Genomic DNA, 19,072 nt, shown 5'->3' with positions numbered 1-19,072 from the left:
CGCTCGAGAGCGTTTAGAGGAGAGCTTTTTGTTTATTTACAGTACTAATTGATATATAAAAGAATAATATACTATAGCCGCGAGTGTACTTGATTGCCGTGATAATAATGAAGTAATTTATTAAGTATCTGACATTTACTAAGTTAAGAAATGAACAGATAGGGTTTGTTTTTGTAAAAAAAACGTATGAAGCAAAATATTTTTTAACATTTCTTTTCCACACTAGGCTCTAGGCCTGTGTTGTCGACAAAATACCGGAAATCATACTAGTATTACACTGAACAAAGCTTCCAAACTAATGCTCATTCATTCCTGCAAGGGTACAAGAAAAGCTTGTCTAGTTTGTTTTGTTTTACGATGCTGCTTCATTTTTTCATTACTGTCCGATAATTAAATTATTATTTGCTTCCTTTAATTGGTGCAATAACCATTTTAATTGCTTTTTAAGAATGGCTACCTTCACAATTTACCACACCAGATAAGCCAATGGGGGAGATTTTTAAGACTCTACTTTTTAAGTCCTATTGAATTGTTTCTAAACAATGATTGTCTGTAGAGTCTATAGAAAATGTCACTATGTATAATACTGGATAAGTTATACTTGATTTCGGGCTCTGCACAGGACTATTCCCACCTCTCGTTCCCACCGCTGCAACTCCTGTGTAGCCAGGACCTACAGCTTGACCACCAATAAAAACCCAAACAGTAATGGTCAAGTTTGTTCCGGGGGAAAGTTAAACTGTCATTGGACCCGCGACGAAATTAATCAGAAGAACATAGTAGGAGTTCGAAGTTAAGGTTCGACTTCCCTCCATTGCAAAGTGGATGACAGGTGACAAACAAAGGTTCAGTAACCTTTATGAAAAAATAATATTATGCACCACGGACAATAAACATCAATTAAGAATCAATCAATCAACCTATCGGGAAATACTATTAAGAGCTCAAAAGCGTTGTGTCAGAGCTATCTGCGGCCTTAAGCCTACCGAAAGCTGTCAACCATATTTTAAAAGTCTGAAACTATTAACATTGCCCTGTTTATATATTTTTGAAACATGTGTATTTGTTAAGTCTCATCCAGATTTGTTTGAAACAGAAAAGCCGATCCCAAGACTTCGTCCTAGGAATACCAGAATATGTATGAATTCTTGTAAAACTGCATTAATGAGCAAAAGTGTACTTGTAATGGCTCCAAAAATATTCAATAAGCTCCCTGAACCATTAAAACACTATAACATAGATAAATTGAAATTGATATTATCAAAATTATTAATTGACAAATGTTATTATAATGTAAATGACTACCTTGGAGATAAAGACTTATGTAATTTAAAATATTAAAAATTTTGACATTTATTAAATTTTATTTTTGACATTTATTAAATTAAATTTTTGACATTTATTAAATTTTATTTTGAAATTTGTTAAATTTTTATTTTTGACATTTATTAAATTTTATTTTGACATATTTAATATTGTAATTTATGAAGAAAATAATTGTGCAGATTTAATTAATATTTCATTTCAATCGTTTTTATAAACAATATAATATTTTCTGTATGACTAACTTATCAATATATTAATCATTGACTAACAATTGTATCATTAATATTGTATTATAAAAAATTGTACTGCCTATCATTTCATCAATTAATATTCTGTATCTTTCAATTATTGTATGCCCATGCGGCTGAACACAGCTGATCTATTGCAAACATTTTATGACCTGACTTATGTATTTACCTGTGATTTCACAATAAAAACAATTTGAATTTGAATTTGAATTTGAAGAGGACCTATATTATGAGCTATTAGCTACCTGCCAATAATATTTTTCACAAAATCGCTTAAAAGCTGTTAAAAGCACGGAAATTGATCCTTGTCGAGACAAGATCGGTGTAATAAATTGCAGAAACATATGTATGTTGTTCGGGCAGGACAGCCCACTGTGCAGAGGATGCATGGAGGCAGAAGAAACACCGCAGCATGTGCTCATGGAATGCAGCAGCGTAGCAGAACAACGGGCTCAATTTCTCCGATCACCATCGTCGCTGCAGGAGGTGTGTAGCAAGTATAGACGGGCTGCTTGCCTTCTGGGGGGATCTGGAGTGGTTGGAGTAGGAAGATTAACCACAAATCGCGCACAATGGCCCAATCATGAGGTTATGTGCGGTATTCGATTGCTCTGCAAAACTAACTATGTTGTTCGGGCTCTGCAGTAGTTTTGTCTAACGTACCTTACGCAGCGGGCAGTGCGTAGATGCTGCATCTCATCGCGATGTGCGCGGGCGCGGGTCAGCCGGCGCGTGCCGATACTATCCGGCTAATGGCTTTATAATGCGGCTCCGAAACGCGCCTATTAACGTCATTAACAAACTAATGCGCAGTAACGTGTCTATCTGATACTCGCTGGACGATTATGACCATTCGAAGTAACGGCCTTTACAGCTTCATCATGATACGGAACGGTATGGATCTCTTTGTTTTTTAGTGAGAAAGGTATTTTGTACTTAATTTACTATCTACCATTAGCCATGTAACGGCAGATCTACTACGATTATGATCATAATAATAATTCACCAGATTCTAGCATATTGCTCAAAAGTTGCTAGGACAACATTTACGTCATGATGTTTCTAATTATACAGGGTGGCCAGGCAGTTGACGTTCAAAGCTAAAATTTAGATTCCTTACATCAATTTGTATCTAAATCACCCCCATTTATTTTCTACGATTTTGCTTAGTTTAGGAGATAGAGCTAATTTTGTGATTTATCCTTATCCTATAGTTGGTTTTTAATTTTTTTTCTCACTCTGGCGAGAACTTTTAGTTTTTTTTTACTTACTCACGCTAGATAAGCTTCCAAAATTTAAAATGAGAACATAAATGGGGGTGATTTAGGTACACCTTGATGTAAGCAATCTAAATTTTAGCTTTGAACGTCAACTGCCTGGCCACCCTGTATTTTCTTGTTGATGGTTGAGAATGTGGAGATTCACACGGTTCACACCTAAACACATTGATAGGAAGTTTCAATGAATTTTATTACTAAAGATAAAGTACTACAGATACTATCTACTTACAATCAACTACAAATTATTTTCTACTTACGAGTACTTACATAACCATGATCGAAACTTGAGACAGCTTTACGTTGTCCTATTGATTGGAGGGCATTGATTTTCGATTTGATCTTATACGTGATTGTAGGTACCTGAAATGAAAATAAATAATATTTAATCTAAGTATTTGGAACTTATTATGCATATTGCATTTTAAAATATTGTCGAACCTTACAAAAACGTGGCGAATCGACAATAACCCAGTGGAACTTCTGACTCATTTAAGTTACCAAGTAAGTCACCCTAGCGTGCGTATGCTTACTTGTCAGGAATGACAATACCATTGAAGCTTTAGAGATTTTAGAAAACAATCCAAGTATCTTATGTTACACAAGCCTATTAGATAATAATATCATGGTTGATTTGGTATCTCTAGCTAAAGTCAAGCAGGCTATAAAATATTTATAGAACGGTGTTGAATCGGACTGATGCTCTTAGGCATTATGCCACGACTCACGTGAGAGGCTGCGAGCTTTGTTCTAGCCGCGTGACGTCACAGCTCGTTAGCGTCACGTGCGCGGGCGCATTAGCATTAGAGCGCTAGGCGCGGGCGGCGCGCGGGGCGGGGCGGGGGGCGTGGCCGCGCCGCCATTGGCCGCCGCATGCAAATGCGCCGCGCCTGCGCCCGCGCAATCACTGCGCAACGACCCACCATTGTTCCACGCAAAAACTCGCAAACCCGCCCGAGCTCGTTTGTCGGGAACATGTCACTACAAAAACGAAGGAATGCGCATAACAAGAAAAGGCAAAAAAGGCCGGACGACGCGACGCGGCGCTTTTTACTCTCGATTTATGTCCCCGCGCCGGCCGGCGCGCGCGCAGCCCGCTACTTATCCTAACATCGCCGAGTCGTCACTTCTCCGCGTTTTTTCTGCTCAGCAAAAACTAGACCGATCGGGTACTGAACCCGAGAGCTTAAACGGACGAGCGAAGTCAATTGGCGACGAGCCCATTACTTTTAAACCGCATTTACATTGAATGCCACGACGAGATCCAAACGTCGGGATGCAACGCTCAATTAAAATAAGGCAATAAATTAACAGATATAAGCGCCCCAGCGGTTGACTAAGTACAGGATGCTCATTCCGCTGAGCTTGATCACGGATGCGGATGTACTCGTCACTCCAGACATTATTTTCAAACGAAAGAATATCATTACATGATCCATACATTAGCCTTGATTTTCCTGTAGATTTTGTAAGGGGTGTGGCAAAAAAATACCTACAACAATCTTGCCATTAGAATGTTGTTTCAATAGCAAAAGATCCTACTAACAGTTGTCAAAGGAATTCATTCTTCTCTTCATAATTTAAAGCATAGATTGCAACCAGCACCCTGTGCGAGCCGTGAATGGCTCCATGACTAATGAAGCGGCCTGACAGCCCGCAGTCATTAGGTCTCCGTCGTGACGGGTCGGGGCTGGATCGTGACGGACTTTGCTGAATGACAGTCTACTTACGAGTGCCTACTTAGGACTAGAAGTGATGCTGTAGGGAATTCCCAAAAAAAACTACAAAATTGGCAAAAAAGTCATGTCAGATAGGTATTTTGATAACAAACAAGAATTTACACGACTTGATTTATCAATCTTTGTGTAAGAACCAGAGAATTCAAACTATGCGAAGGAGACGAGCGAGATTCAGAAAGCCGCAGTTCATAGAGAAAATATCATGCAGACGTGGACATAGTCCGTTTAAACGGGCAACAATGCAATTTGCAGTCTCCCAGGCTCATTTAAACGTCTGCTCCAAGGGCCGAGACTAGCCGGCCGCACACTTCAAATTAAGAATATCAAAAGATTGCGAGAACAACTTAGTCTGGAAGAAAAGGCAAGAAAAGTCATCATCATCATCAGCTCATGTCAGTCCATGATCGAAATAATCTTTTAAAAAACCTGAAAATGATACCCAAATGAAAAAGACATGGATCTAGTGAAGAATTTTCTTGTGATAGAAAATGGATACCTAGGTAAATCTATGCATCATCATTAGTTACGGAAAGCTCTACTAAGTATTTACTTAAAACTCTGGGAAAAGAGTTTGAAACGAGTTATTATTGACATTTACAAGTTCACCAATTAAGGATTTGTTGTTTACGAAGTCATCAACACCTTGTTGGGGTCTTCAGCATAGTTTCCACTCATAGCACACCCAATAATAACTAGGTGCAAGCTTCATAAGTTGTCATCAGTGTGCGGTCGAGTCTAAGCAAATTGACAGATCCGGACGTCCGAGCCGGCCCAGCAGCCGGCCGGCGGACAGCTGGCACCGGCCCAAGCCTCGTATTTATGAGCGCCGACACTGGCCCATTCAGGCCGCTCACTCTATTGCCCATTTCGCAATCATTTCAGTTTAGCTCCCTTGTCTGCATGCTTTATTATAATTGGCTTTGGATTATTTGCAACGTCCTTTTCTTAAACTGCTGGAACCTACTGCAAAATATTTTTGCAGACACCATGAAGGTACTTTACGTTTAGCGTTTTTCCTACAGCGAAAAACATAATTGTGGAAAATTTTCAGGTAGTTTCAGTAGTAAAATTAAGTTTCCGCAAAATATAAAAATAAGATTTTAATGACATGTCATGATTGAATAATTATAACGATAGTATTTTCCTTGACCCGTCTAGCCAGCAAAGGAAGTAAAGGGTAATAATGCCAATTTGTCTCTTGTAAATTGAAATACTTTGTGTTTCTGCAGTAGTGCATATTTTTTATAAAATACTAGCTGACCCGGCGAACTTCGTACCGCCTTAGCGTAGAGATTTTCTTAATATTTTTTTCCGTAAGAACCATCCTTGGACTTCCACAAACATTTAAAAAAAAGAATTATCGAAATCGGTTCAGCCGTTCACACGTGATGCCGTGACAACGCGAAACGGGTTTCATTTTTATATATATATGTAGATGAATCTTAAATGAAAATGACTCTTACATTCCCACACTCTTAATTCTAAGAAGTATCATTGATCGAGCTGACAATAAATACAATAATGAAGACAGGAAATCGAAAAACAATAAATAAACAAAAAGTCATTTATCAAACTAATCAACTCTTCTAATAATCTAAATCCCGAGTAAAAACGGGATACACATGACAGTGTAAGTATAGTTTATAGATAATTAGCTTCAAGTGTCCAGTAAAGAAGCGCAAACGCACGCACACAGCCGCCGGGACGTGATGAAATCTGTATCAGGAGTCGCCGGTTCTAAATTGAACTTTATTTTTATATGTATAGAGGTTGTTGGATGGTCAAGGGGGGTTCATTACGTGTCTCATGCGGACGCATTAGATTCGTTCCGAGTATACAGATAGCATTGGTATGGAATTATGCGCGTGCGCAAAAACTAGTCGCGCATTAGAATGAGCGGCGCGGGGCCGCTCCCTGCGACGCGGTGTTGCCAGCGCGGCCTGGGAACGGGGGTAGCTACTGGAGGTAGTACGATCCTGATTAATCCTGAATCTGTCATAAGCACTGGCGTATACCCATCCAGCGAGCAAACGCAGCCAGCAACCTCACCTCATTGTCTCAATTTATTTTTGATTACCTAATAGTCAGCTTTTACTTACTTCAGTTATTTTTAAACTTAACTCAGTTTTTGTATAAGTTTAGTTACTTACGATAGAAGCTCATCCTATCTTATTAGTGATAAGAATAATAGCACCAATTAATATTTATTGCAAAAAGTTACAAAAACGTTTTAGTAGAGCAGTTTCAAAATCTTTTTAATTGAGCTTAAGTTGTAATTTTTTAGCCTTTATCTTAATGTTACACTTCACTAACTGTTATTAATATCTTAGCAATTGAAAAGTAGAAAAAATAACTGACTCCTATTAAACTTCAGCCAGGTATTTTCATTTATTATAATGGACGCTTTTCACATCCCAAAAAAGGAAATTTTCCCCGAGGATACGGCTGGCAACACCGCAGCTCGGCCGCGTCCGCGCATCGCATCTCGCCCAATTTACAAATAAACCGCGCGGAACGTCCGCCCGCGCAAAAACTGCCCGCGCCTGCGCATATGAATGGAGCGCTTTTTGCGCCGGTGACCGCCCGAATCACTGCCATTTTATAAGTAAACACACTCACATATTCAGTGCATGCGAAGCACTCCTCATTGTTTACTAGTCGCATGTTTTATACAAAAAATAATCTATCATAAAATCTATAATGAAATGAGCTCGTAGGTAGCGTTCTATCTGAAACGCTGGCCGATGTTTTGTTGCACAGCTGTGAGCGATCGTTCATTGTTATGTAATGCTGCTAACATCTTTGTGTAATAGTAACGACTCATGATAACTTACTGTCGGAACGTATCGCAAGGAGGCGCTCATAGTGTTTAATTGCTTCGTGATGGTTCTCCAAACAAGAGTAATTTAGCGTCGTGTGGAACAAACGGTAACCAAACATTAGTAAATCATCGTTGCGTTGATCGAAGTAAAAAGTGGTAAATGTTAAAGGTTTGGACTTGAAAAGAAATTCCATAAAAACTAAAAACTCAAGTCGAGCGCAGATTGACGTGAACAATGGACGCTGCGTTCATTAATGTTAATCGTTCGTTTTATAACAACGGCCCGATATACTCGCAGATTAAATAATTAATTAGAAACGTAACAAAAACTATTAATTTTAAATGCTGAGCTTTACGTGGTTATTAGCTACTTCAACACTTGCAGGCATCCATCTTGGTGCATGCTCATAATATTCTGCACAGTATCGCTGCCATAACGCAAGGATTTTGATCGTGCAATGAATGAATATTAATATTTTGTTGACACGGTTTATGTTGAGACTTCAATGTAATCTAATTATGTAAAAGCTGCAACACCTATATACTTTTATCAACTGATGAAAGTACATCAGTAAACAAAGATAAAATACCCAAGAGTGCTAAGGTGTACCCACCTGAGATGAAATTGCAAAAAAATCCGAGGGTCAGTTAGACAGCCTGCGTCACTACACCCACTTAACTCTACGAACTTCGTCCATGAGCCAAATATAGCCAAACTGCCGGAGAGCAGGCTGGTGATGTAACGACATCGCGTTTTTGCGCTGCGCGGGCGCATCCGAATGCGACAGATTATCTCACAGGCTTTGTCCTAACAAGGGACGCTTTTTACTTGATACAAAACTTGATGACGAACGAACGATATCACCTTCTATGATGATAAGTGGGGCCAGCTACAGCAGCTAAGTATACGAGTAGTAGTATGAAACAAACGTTTCTATATTTAGTTACAAATCGCAAATATTAACATTTGAGCAATAAAATCATCCTCTGTAAAAGTTAGGTCCCTGAAAAGTATGCTCGTAGTTCTACCATTGCTGGTGTGTACAATGTAGAGCCTAATAAATATAAACTTTGTAAGTCATCTATCACAAAAAGATCCTTAAATTTTATAATCACATTAAATGTAGTTCCTAGCAAAGTATGAAACATAGGGCAATAACTTTAGAAGCAGCGTAAATTGAAAACACCAACGGCTAAACGTAAATAAGTGAACGCTATTCCCTTATTATTTACATTTGGTAATATCTACGGGCGAGATGAATCAAACTTATTGTTTGCGCTAATCAAGCGCTCAAATCAATATAAATTGTGAACTTATCAGATATTAATGTAATTGTTTTTCCGAACGGCTGCGGCTTGACTTCGAGCGGATAGCATATCCTATTGAAAAGATAGCTCCGTAGTATTACTGGCGTGGACTCTCGTAAAGCTATTAAAGTAGGCCTATTTAAGATGATAAATATTATACATACAGGCCTTCATATTTTAGAGATGAGAGGGTTTCAAGATGTTAGTTGTATATGACAATAGTTACTTTATAGAATCATAAAGGCCATTTAGACTCTACGACAAATCAATATCTTTCTAATGTACTTGGGTGAAAATCTCTTACGCATAGAAGTAAAACGCTGTCGCACCTGGCTTACGACCCCGTCTGATGCCTGCTCTAAGACAATGAGTTTGTACTCACTAAACTGAAGTATAGCCTTAAAGATATTGCTGCACGATGAAGGAAAACACCGTGCGAAGTCCTGCGCACTGGTCGGTGACTATTTTGGAAAGAAAATACTTAAAGAGACAAAATAGTGTTTTATTGTCAGTTTCATACGATTTTCCATTATTATGTTAGTAAGGGCTGAAACCCGCAAGAAACTTTCTATCCAAGTATCCGTGACAAAATTGAGTACAGTTAGAAGTTTCGTTCGTTCGTTTTAACCTAATTCCGTCCACTGCTGGACTGGTCTTTGCTTTTCTCCTCCACGGATTTCCGCAACCTAAGTAACCATGGTAATGAATATCCAATTTGTATCAATCACGAATGCCATATCACCTCTTCTGCACAAAGGCAGCAAATCAAGAGGTGTGTGAATCTGATCATTACAGGCGTTTAATTTTAATGAAAATATTTTTATAAGTTCGTGCGCAGTCGTGACCGCCGCATCTGATGCGCGCGATGCTGCGCCGATACTCCGCTGACTTATTGATTCCCGCCACAATTAGGAGCGCGGGAGGCCTAGAGACAACTACCTGGGCTTCCATCGAAATATGGAAAAGTTAGTTACTTGTGTATGTACCTAACTAAAAACATAGCAAAGCAATGTTTTTTTTAAATATCCTTGGACATTAAATTTTACACTGCGCTTCTAGTCCCACACTAAGCAAAGTAAAATAACCCCCGGAATAGTAGTCCGTTTCGAACCACTAACTACACCAAACGGCCGACAAACCAGAACCGAAATCGAATGCTATATACAATATACATCCATGTCAAGATTGTCCAGAGACACAATTCTGGATTAAGACTTGCACCAATAAGCGTTAATTATTATGATTAGGATAAAATTCAAACAAAAAAATGGTATGGAAAGATTTTTTTGACGACAATATCAATAAACTCTTAATTTCTTGTCAAAACTTCCTTGTCGGGCTTGCATAATAAGATAGTATTATTAGGATAAAATTAAAACAAAAAAATTACCAAGGAAATGATTTTCTGACGAAGACATCAATAAACTCTAATTCCTAGTCAAGATCTTTGTCGTTTTAAAAAACTTCCGTTTAATACAAATTAATTTTATCCATTCGTTTAGTAGAAACAATTTTATCAATATCACCGCTTTAGGCCAGAATAAAAAAGTAAATGAATATCAAACAAAATGTCAAACGATCTCGACAATGTAGGTCTAGACACAAGCCATTAATTGAGCGGAGCAGGAGTCGTAAATGTAGCAAAGTAATACATCAAACGGTACTAATAAACGTAGTAAGTCGTGAATGAATTTAACCTGCTCCAAAGGGTAAACGTGGGCTAATAGAACTACAGTACAACTGAGGATAGTGGGCTCATTTCTACCGTAACTATAATGACAAATAACTATAATCATTTTGACCGTAACTATAATTATAACCGGTGTTTTTTGTATGGAGTTTGACAGATTTCTGACGTTTGTTAAATTCGAAGTAAGATGGTGCAACTTAGCCCGATTAAAGTACGCAAAGGCAAAAACACAACCGCGGGCAATAAAAATAAGTTTCTTGGAAAAGGATTCTGTTTTATAATGGAAGAAAAGGATTAGTCATCTAGGACTTAACAATAATCTTTTGAGTTCTTTGGCTTTTGTCACCACCACTCGTCCCTGGCAGTACCTAATTCATGGCTCTTCGGTATTATTGTTCTTTTATTTAAGAAGATATCACAGAGTTATATTGCCGCGCTAGCGGCGACGCTGCGGTTGTTGTAGGGACAAACAATTATTTTTTAAAGCGGATCTACTATATTTTGATTGACCTTGATTTATTGTTGTTTATTTTGTTTGTGAAGTCGACGTAGAATGTTAGATTTTTCTATTTCTCAAGACAGGGCTTTTTCTATGCTTTGTGTGAAAGAATTGGAGTTACTGCAAACAACTTTATTATAATAAAACAGTTCATTAATCAAGTTATCGCAACTGCATCACAACATTGGTCATTGTTTAACGGTACCCTCAGCCCTGCTATCTTGAGCTTTAATCCCTGACAATACGGAGCAGATACGAAGGCAGATGGCCCTAAATGCCACCGGGGGCAGATTAAAGGACACTTGCGCGTGCGCACGTAGCGATGCTCCGTTTCCACGGCAGGCAATTTATTTCGCACGGTTTACATTTTTAGGAAAGAGTTATAAGTAAATTTTAATTAATTCAAGAAGCAATAGTGGCTACTTATTTGGAATGACTTCCAAAATGTCAAGTAGTAAAAACTCTACTTAACAATTCTTGGCCTGGAAAATATGTAATTCTTTTAAGTAAGGAAAGTTTTTTGAATTGGGTTGGCAATTAAGTTTACTCAATGTCAGAAATATTTTGTTTACAAAATCGTATAAGTATTTTATTGAATTAAAATTAAGCTTATAATCTTGTAAAGCTTTAAAATTTCTTTCTAAACATCATAATACAACCTATCTTTGAATACTAAGCAAATGCTTTTATACCTTTCCTTCAAAAACTTTAATCTTTCAAGTGATGAAAAGACAATGAAAAAATAGAATTCGCCCCAACGGCTCAACTCCACCTCTGTAGTTCAAAGTAAAAGTCAATCCATCATTATTATTATTCGCCGCAATGCCGCAAGTAAAAGTAATTACGAAAATACCTGTTGGTCGCGTTTTGAAGGGTACTTTCACAGTTAGCGCTCAATAGGGCGTGACTGCGCGGGCGCCGCTAACTGTCCCGCGGCCGTGACCCCGGCCGGCCCCGGGCCCGGCGACTTTATGGGGCATATGCCAGGCCCGCGGCGAATACCGGAGCTTTTACGGACTTTCATTAAAAATACTGACCTTTTTATCTACTTTCTTCTTTCTAATGAGTAATTAATGTATCCATAGAAGTAACTTATTAAAAATGGATGACTGCATGGCTCTATTTAGTAGTGTTTTGAAAAGCTATACAGATAGTATTTGGTAAAATTATAATATTTGATACAGAAAGAGTTTCAGAGGAATAGTGCAAAAAGTGTCGGTTGGCATATCTATCTAAATTATTTCACATTCGGTATGTTAGCAGTTGACGACAACTAAATGAGTCACTCACAAGTAAACAGCCAAGCAGCATGTTTCATTAGACAATCATCCCTGCTGTCCGGGACACCTACGCTTGTAACACCCACGCCCATAAAAATACTAATCGATGTGGTATAGGTTATACGTCACCCCAAGGAAAACAATAAAAAATGGATACAATAATTTGATGAAGTACTGAACAAAATTATCCGTAGACTTTCAGTAGTAGTGGTTTTATTGTGTTTGTTCGTAGCAATATAATGTGTTCCCAAATAGTAGAGTTCAAAGTATGTTTTCCTAAATCATAAATGATTCGACAGGTTCATATTCCAGCTAGCGTCGCCTAGAGCAGAATGTTTAGGTACGATAATAGCTTATTACAGGTTGTATTAGCTCCGCACTATGACGAAACCTAAACAGTCACGCGCGGGCGTTCCCTGCGCTGCGCGGGCGCAAAAACTATCAAACGGCCGCCAATTACAGTAGCTACTAGTTTTTAAGCGCGAGAACTTTCTTCCATCTCCATATTCATTACAAAGAAAGGGTGAAATTATACGCGCGCCATGAATATGCTAACAGCTGCGTGGTAAATGCTAAAGTTGAATAACCGACAGGTAGTGGCCGGGCGTCGGCGGCGCGCCAAGCGGAGAGATTTTTGCGAAGCGGACCATCGTAGCGGGCGGAGCGGGTGCGGGCCAAAACCACCGCCACGCGACGTCAACGCGTAGTCCGTAGACTATGCTATGTCCGTACACTAAGCCAATGAATAAAAGCTATCATTTACTTCGCTGTCAGTTAGCTTCAACTTTAAGCTATCAGTTACTATCAAAGAGCGTTAATGCAATATTTAATACACACTATCCAACATTTATGTGATAGACAAAAGTTTCTCGCATTTCACAAATACATCAATGATTTATTTATAACATTACAAAGGTAACTGTCATGCTGTAGTTCCATTAACCAAAATGACATTAGGACTATTCCTATGGGTCTAGACAAAGTGCAAATTATAATCGCAAACCAGTCGATAAGTGGTCGAAAAGCCCCTTTTTTGTATGGAGTTTTGACGGATTCGATTTTCGATTCGATCAAAAAGTGCGTTTTGTCTAGGGGGGCTATTAATCGTTATTTGCAGTTCAAATGTCAAATCGCTGATTAAAACCGAGTTTCAAAATGCTCAGAAAATGTTTGAGAGCCGCGGCTCGACCACAAGCTGAGCGGCCGCTGCGCAGCGTTGCGTGCGCCCGCGCCGATTTATGGCGTGCGTGACGCGGGCTGACTGATGCTTCGTTAAACGCTGTTTGCGGAAAGGTATTTGCATGTCACTATTGATAATAGTTTTTTGAGAATAGTTTTGACTAACAAATTACCTAGGCTGCCAATTATAGAAATAATATTTACCTAATTAACGTTTGCTCGGTTGCTAGTTATAAATAGAACTTGTTTTTACAAAATACCAACATACATATCATTAAATGTATATTAAACTACAGATATGGCTTGTAAACAAAACTGTGAACATGTACTCATATGAATATACCTAGATCCGATTGAATATAAATTGTGACCGGACTTGACATTCGGTCTATGTCTAGACAGTATTACCAAACATTTTAGAAAATTATGAAAAAAGGTGTAATTAAATCTTATCTTAAACGTACGAGTACATCTCCTAATACTATTTTGGTAAACACAAGAAATAACAAAAATACTTTAATTGCACTTACTTACTACTTATTCCAATATTTTTTGTTCAAGTTGAAATTAGCTTCACTTGTCTACTTAAAAGCGGTTTGAGTACAGCTTAGTTCACACGGCCTTGAAATATACGTATTAGGCGCGTAAATACTAGGTCCTTAGTCACAGGCCGAGTATTATTCGGAGTACAGTTAGCGGGTCGCAACGCGTCGCAAAAACAGGAGAAAGTAGAGCCGTCGCGAGTCAAAGGGCAAGGACTTAGAGTCGCACGTCGGGCGATTATTATTATACTTTAGGCTGCTTGCACACGATGTGTTTATCTAACTAAGTCACTCTTTTTGCAATGTAACATTTCGGTCAGAAGTCTTTAGGGCTGAGTTTCACCACCTAACTTTAACAGTAACTATAACGACAGATTTCTGACGATTGTTAAAGTAAAAGTAAGATGGTACAACCCTGCCTTAAAGGTTTTCTATTAAACTTCAGTTAACAAACAGTTCCTCATTAGCAAAATATTTATGTACCTATATCTTTCAATTAAGTTTCTATTTACTATGAGAGTTACATACAAAACGGAAAATCGCGAGTCGAGTCGCGTAATATTAATCATATTTAAAAATTGTACCTACTCCGGTGTTACGAGACAAGACGTGCCATTTTTCTTCATATTATAAATAGAACAATAAACATGTGTTTCCCATGACGCACGCTTCCATACACCCCTGTCGCTGCATCGTGTACGCATGCCTTAAAGCATAATTCGCGCCTAGTTGGTTAACTCTATAAACGGTGAAAGTACCTGCTCGTCACCCAGTCAAAGGGTAAGGACTCGCGTAATGGACTGATCCCACCTGAAGTGTTAAGAAAGCTGTCTCAATAAGCTTTTAAGCTCCTTAAAATGGTACTCATTTGAGCTATAGGTGTAGCCATTAAGAACCTCACAGCTGTTGTGTATTGAAAATAATAGTTAAGATCACCATTTAAGATCACTCTACTTGTTGTTGGACTAAACCAATTTATTCAACGTTTGAGAATGCAGATACACAAAGGTGTAAATCCATTTTCCAAGCTACAGGAATATCACTAACGACTACTCGGGCGTTTCATATCGATGTCGCTCCGTGCCAGCAACTAAAACTACCCCCAAACCCATCGTCATAAGGTTCAACTCCCGACGCCGCCCCGCGTGCATAGCTTCTATATCAAGTAAAAATTGAGCTAGTCCGGCGTCGCTCGGCACCTTACATTATTATGATTTAGTAGCGCACAGTTGCAGCGCTGCAGATGACCCCCCCTCCCCCTCCCGGCGGGGCGAGGCGGGCACCCCCCCGAGAAGTCAGCGATGCTGGTAATAAAGCCGGCAATATTTCACACTTAGCGGTAATGAGCGAGCGCCCAAATAATTGGATCACGTACATAACTCATTATTACCTCGCGCCTCACTTCGGCCTGCGAATGTATCATTACCCCTCCCCGATAGAGTTGCGAGGTGCACGCGACAATTGATCGTGCCCGCGTCTCCTCCCGCTGTTTGCGGCCTGTAAACACCGACTCCACCAACTCAACTTAGGTAGTTAGTTGAGTAAATGCCATCTCAAAACTCCGTCTTGCAAACGAGCCAGAATGCACGCGGCAAAGACAATACAAAATATCAGGAAATGGTATCAAATTATAAGAACATTTTCACAATTTTGGAAGGACGTGGCAATAAGATGATATCTGAAAACTGTGGCATTGAAAAACAAAATAGCCAGAAAGTAGCTGAAAACGCTTCTGTTCAGAAATGAATGAATAATTGTGGCTTTTAATGGAAATAAATTGAACAAGTAGAAGTCTATTTGGTGTATTTAGGCATTTGTACAAATTCTATCTAAAATCTAAGTCAGTAGGTCATGTAAAACTTTGAAGAGTAAAAAGTGAAAATCTATTGTGGTGAAAAATTTGTCAAACTTGATTTTCGATTCGAAATAATGTTGTACTTACTACAACATTATTTATCGTCGACATAAGAATCAGCCGCAAAAAGACAGATTTTAAATAACAACCCTGTTCACCCCAACGCAATAATTTGGACAGTCCGCGTCAAAACTTATGAGACAATTCCCGGCTAGACTGTACCTAGGTGGGGCCGGACTCAGGCCAGAGTTATTCCATTAATTAAAGCGGGGGCGCGAGGGGGAAACAAAGCAAGCAATATGAGCAGGGCTGTCGTCGGCGATCGCCGAAGAATGCCGACTTATGGAAAGAGTTCGCGCGTTAAACGTGATTGGTGGCCGATTGAACACGGTTTTATTGAGGTGTAGGTACTTCGGAAAGAGATTTAATTGGGACCTATTATGTCATTTGTTCAGATATGTCATAACAAAACTAATGACACTGTGGGAGATGGTGTCCACATCCTGAAATTAAACATTATACATTATTATTATTACATTAGAAATAGGCTCTTCGGATCTTATAAGCCCAGTCTACTCGTGGTTTCATAAAAAAGTGCATTAGCTGCTGAAATGAAGTAGTTGTAGGTGCATTTTGATTTATTTTGATAAGATTCTAAAGTCTCAATTCAAATTTCAAAACTCAGAATAGTGATTGAAAATGAAAATGAAATATTTTATTCAGATTGCTTGAATGCAAATCAATTATGTCAGAACCAATGGACAACACGCATAAGTTGTAATATTAAGTTAAATTATGACTTAATTTAAAGTTTAGATCACACACATTACACTAGTTTTTATTTCACCTCGATCCATCCAGTATTACCGAAGATAGAGCCTCGAGAAGTTTACGGACATTTTAAAATTTAAAAACTTTCCAATATTCGCGAGTGACGTCACAACATGATTTTGCAGCCCCCGCACGTTAACCCATTTACCACTTTTTGTCTTTTTCCAACTAAAATAAAATTTTACCTAACTGACAACTGTTGTTAGTTGTCATCGTTCAATCACATTTCAAACTAGGCGCTAAAAAAGTAACCATTATTATGCCACCTATTGCCAATTTTGTGCACTATGAAGCCATTTTTACATTTATGCACTTAAATATAAATTTTCTGGAAAAATAACCAATAAGGTCTCTGTGCTCAATAACGAGTAAATAGTCCAGTTATTTGTTAATTTTACTTGGAAAGTTTTCCGGAATTTTTGAAAATTGGTGAATAAATAGATTTCGCTATGTTCTTTCCGAATTTTGTGACCTCGTTTAATGTACCTGCTAAATTGCGAGTTCTTTTTTCTTTGATCATGGCAGGACACGCTGCCGGGTGTCCTAAATATGCTTAAGTATAAAAAAATTCGCGTTGCTGAAGTATACTAAACAGTAAGCGAAAAAAAAGTGACTTAAAAATGGAATACAAAATGATAAGGTATGGTAAATGATAAGTCTTTATCAATGAAGAAGCAGAAGTTCAATTTCATGTGTCCTCCATCTAGGCTAGTTTCCATCGTCACTCAAAGTTTGGCTGCGATCACAAATTTGGGCTTAATTGAGGTATTTTTTGGGTGAGAGGCATAACAACTAATGCCATTTTATATCAAAAATTCATACTTAGAGGTACTCAACCAGGTACAAAGTATTTCCTTGTATGTTAGTCTGCCACTCTTTAGCAAGTCCCGAAATCCCCGCTTCGGCTCCCCTACTAACCATTCTAACCATTGCACACAGATAATATCTTACATGCAGCTTTTCATGTTACTACGTCACATTTTCAAAATCCGCGCGGAAAATTGCTCCTAGCGGAAGAGCGCACTTTGAGCTTGAATATTTCAGTCATTTTTAAAGATATCAAAAAAGTAAAAATACAGTATTCATTCTAATTTTTTGTAGTTTTTTTTGGCATCTTCAACAAAAATTGTGCGCCATGTCCATTCTCGAGTGCAGATTCATACTGTCGTTTCATACGAGCCTGCAACTCGACTGGCATCATAATAAAACTGAGATAGATAAATTCAATGAATATTGAGTCTGGTTTTTCGTGAAGCGAAGTTCATATTTAACATCTCCCAGCAGATACGCGGCATAAGTCACGACGCCAGCAGCCCTGGCGGGCGGGGGGAGGGCGGCGCACGCTCATAGAATAAAACATTATTCATAAATAGGATATTACGCCAGGTGGGCCCGCCCCTCCCGCTCCCTCCCTGGACCAACGAGATTTTAAATTTAAACTTGGGAGGGGAATAAGAAACACATTGGCAGCACATTCAATTTGTATGAATGCGGAGATATAGGAGCTCTCCCAGGCTTGTTGCGAGTTATGCTCTTTCAATGGCCGCTCATGAATCGAATATTATCGTGGAAACATTATTTTGTGGGGTTCCTAAACAAAATGTAATCAATAATCGATAAACTACTTATTTTCTACTTATCACGTCTAAGTAATACAACATCATCACAACTGGTTACAGAATTCTTATTATGCCCTCCTACTCGTAAGTAATTTACAGAATCATATTTAAATCCGATTTAATTCATAATTACACAGTATCGTTATACAAATGACCCAATTTTAACTTCATGGAAGTAGTTAAAACAATAGCGAGGCCCGACGCCGCTCTCACACAATCGCGGACGGGTCGACTCTTCATTGCCCTATCATACTAATATTATAAATGCGAAAGTCTGTATGGATATTTAGATGTCTGGATGTTAACATGTTTGTTATTCTTTCACGCTAAAACTACTGAACGGATTTTAATGAAACTTTACAGTATTATTGTTTCTAACCCAGAATAACATATCTTCTTATCTATTATATAAAAGAAAGTCGTGTTAGTTACTCCACTTATAACTCAAGAACGGCTGAACCGATTTAGCCGAAAATTGTCAGGGAGGTAGTTTAGAGCCAGGAGAAGGACATAGGATACTTTTTATCCCGTTATTTATTGCCATTAAGGCGGAACAAATTCGCCGGGTCAGCTAGTAGGCTATAAAATGACGATCTGTGACAAACTAAATTTCACGCGAGTGAAGCCGCAGGCAAAAGCTAGTGAGGTTCTATTACACAAAGTTATCTCATGAAAATTAAATGCTTCAACTGATGAATACATAAATACTGTAATCCTCTGAGCGATACTTTTCAAATTGTGAGTTTCATGCTCTACATATCTTGCCACAACTATTGCTTGATCGAAGTAAAGCACATTATGCATTACATTAGTGTTATATTTCAGTTCAAGCATGCGCATGCGTTCTAATGAGTCGTT

General features: G+C 38.5%; 1 protein-coding gene across 1 annotated transcript in view; it reads left to right on the top strand.

Annotated features, from left to right (window-relative positions):
* Positions 1-1,961: 1,961 nt before the first annotated feature.
* The window catches only part of car (vacuolar protein sorting-associated protein 33A), a 74,712-nt gene continuing 57,601 nt past the window's right edge, over positions 1,962-19,072 (top strand). Inside the window, exon 1 of the mRNA XM_028301885.1 lies at positions 1,962-2,060. Within this exon, the coding sequence (XP_028157686.1) occupies positions 1,962-2,060 (99 nt within the window). The remainder of the gene's footprint in view (positions 2,061-19,072) is intronic.

This window comes from Ostrinia furnacalis, unplaced genomic scaffold (genome assembly GCF_004193835.3).
Source record: "Ostrinia furnacalis isolate ACB-3 unplaced genomic scaffold, ASM419383v2 OfSCF1006, whole genome shotgun sequence".
In the NCBI taxonomy this organism is placed as follows: Eukaryota; Metazoa; Arthropoda; class Insecta; order Lepidoptera; family Crambidae; genus Ostrinia; species Ostrinia furnacalis.
This window is presented reverse-complemented; position numbering and strand designations above follow the sequence as displayed.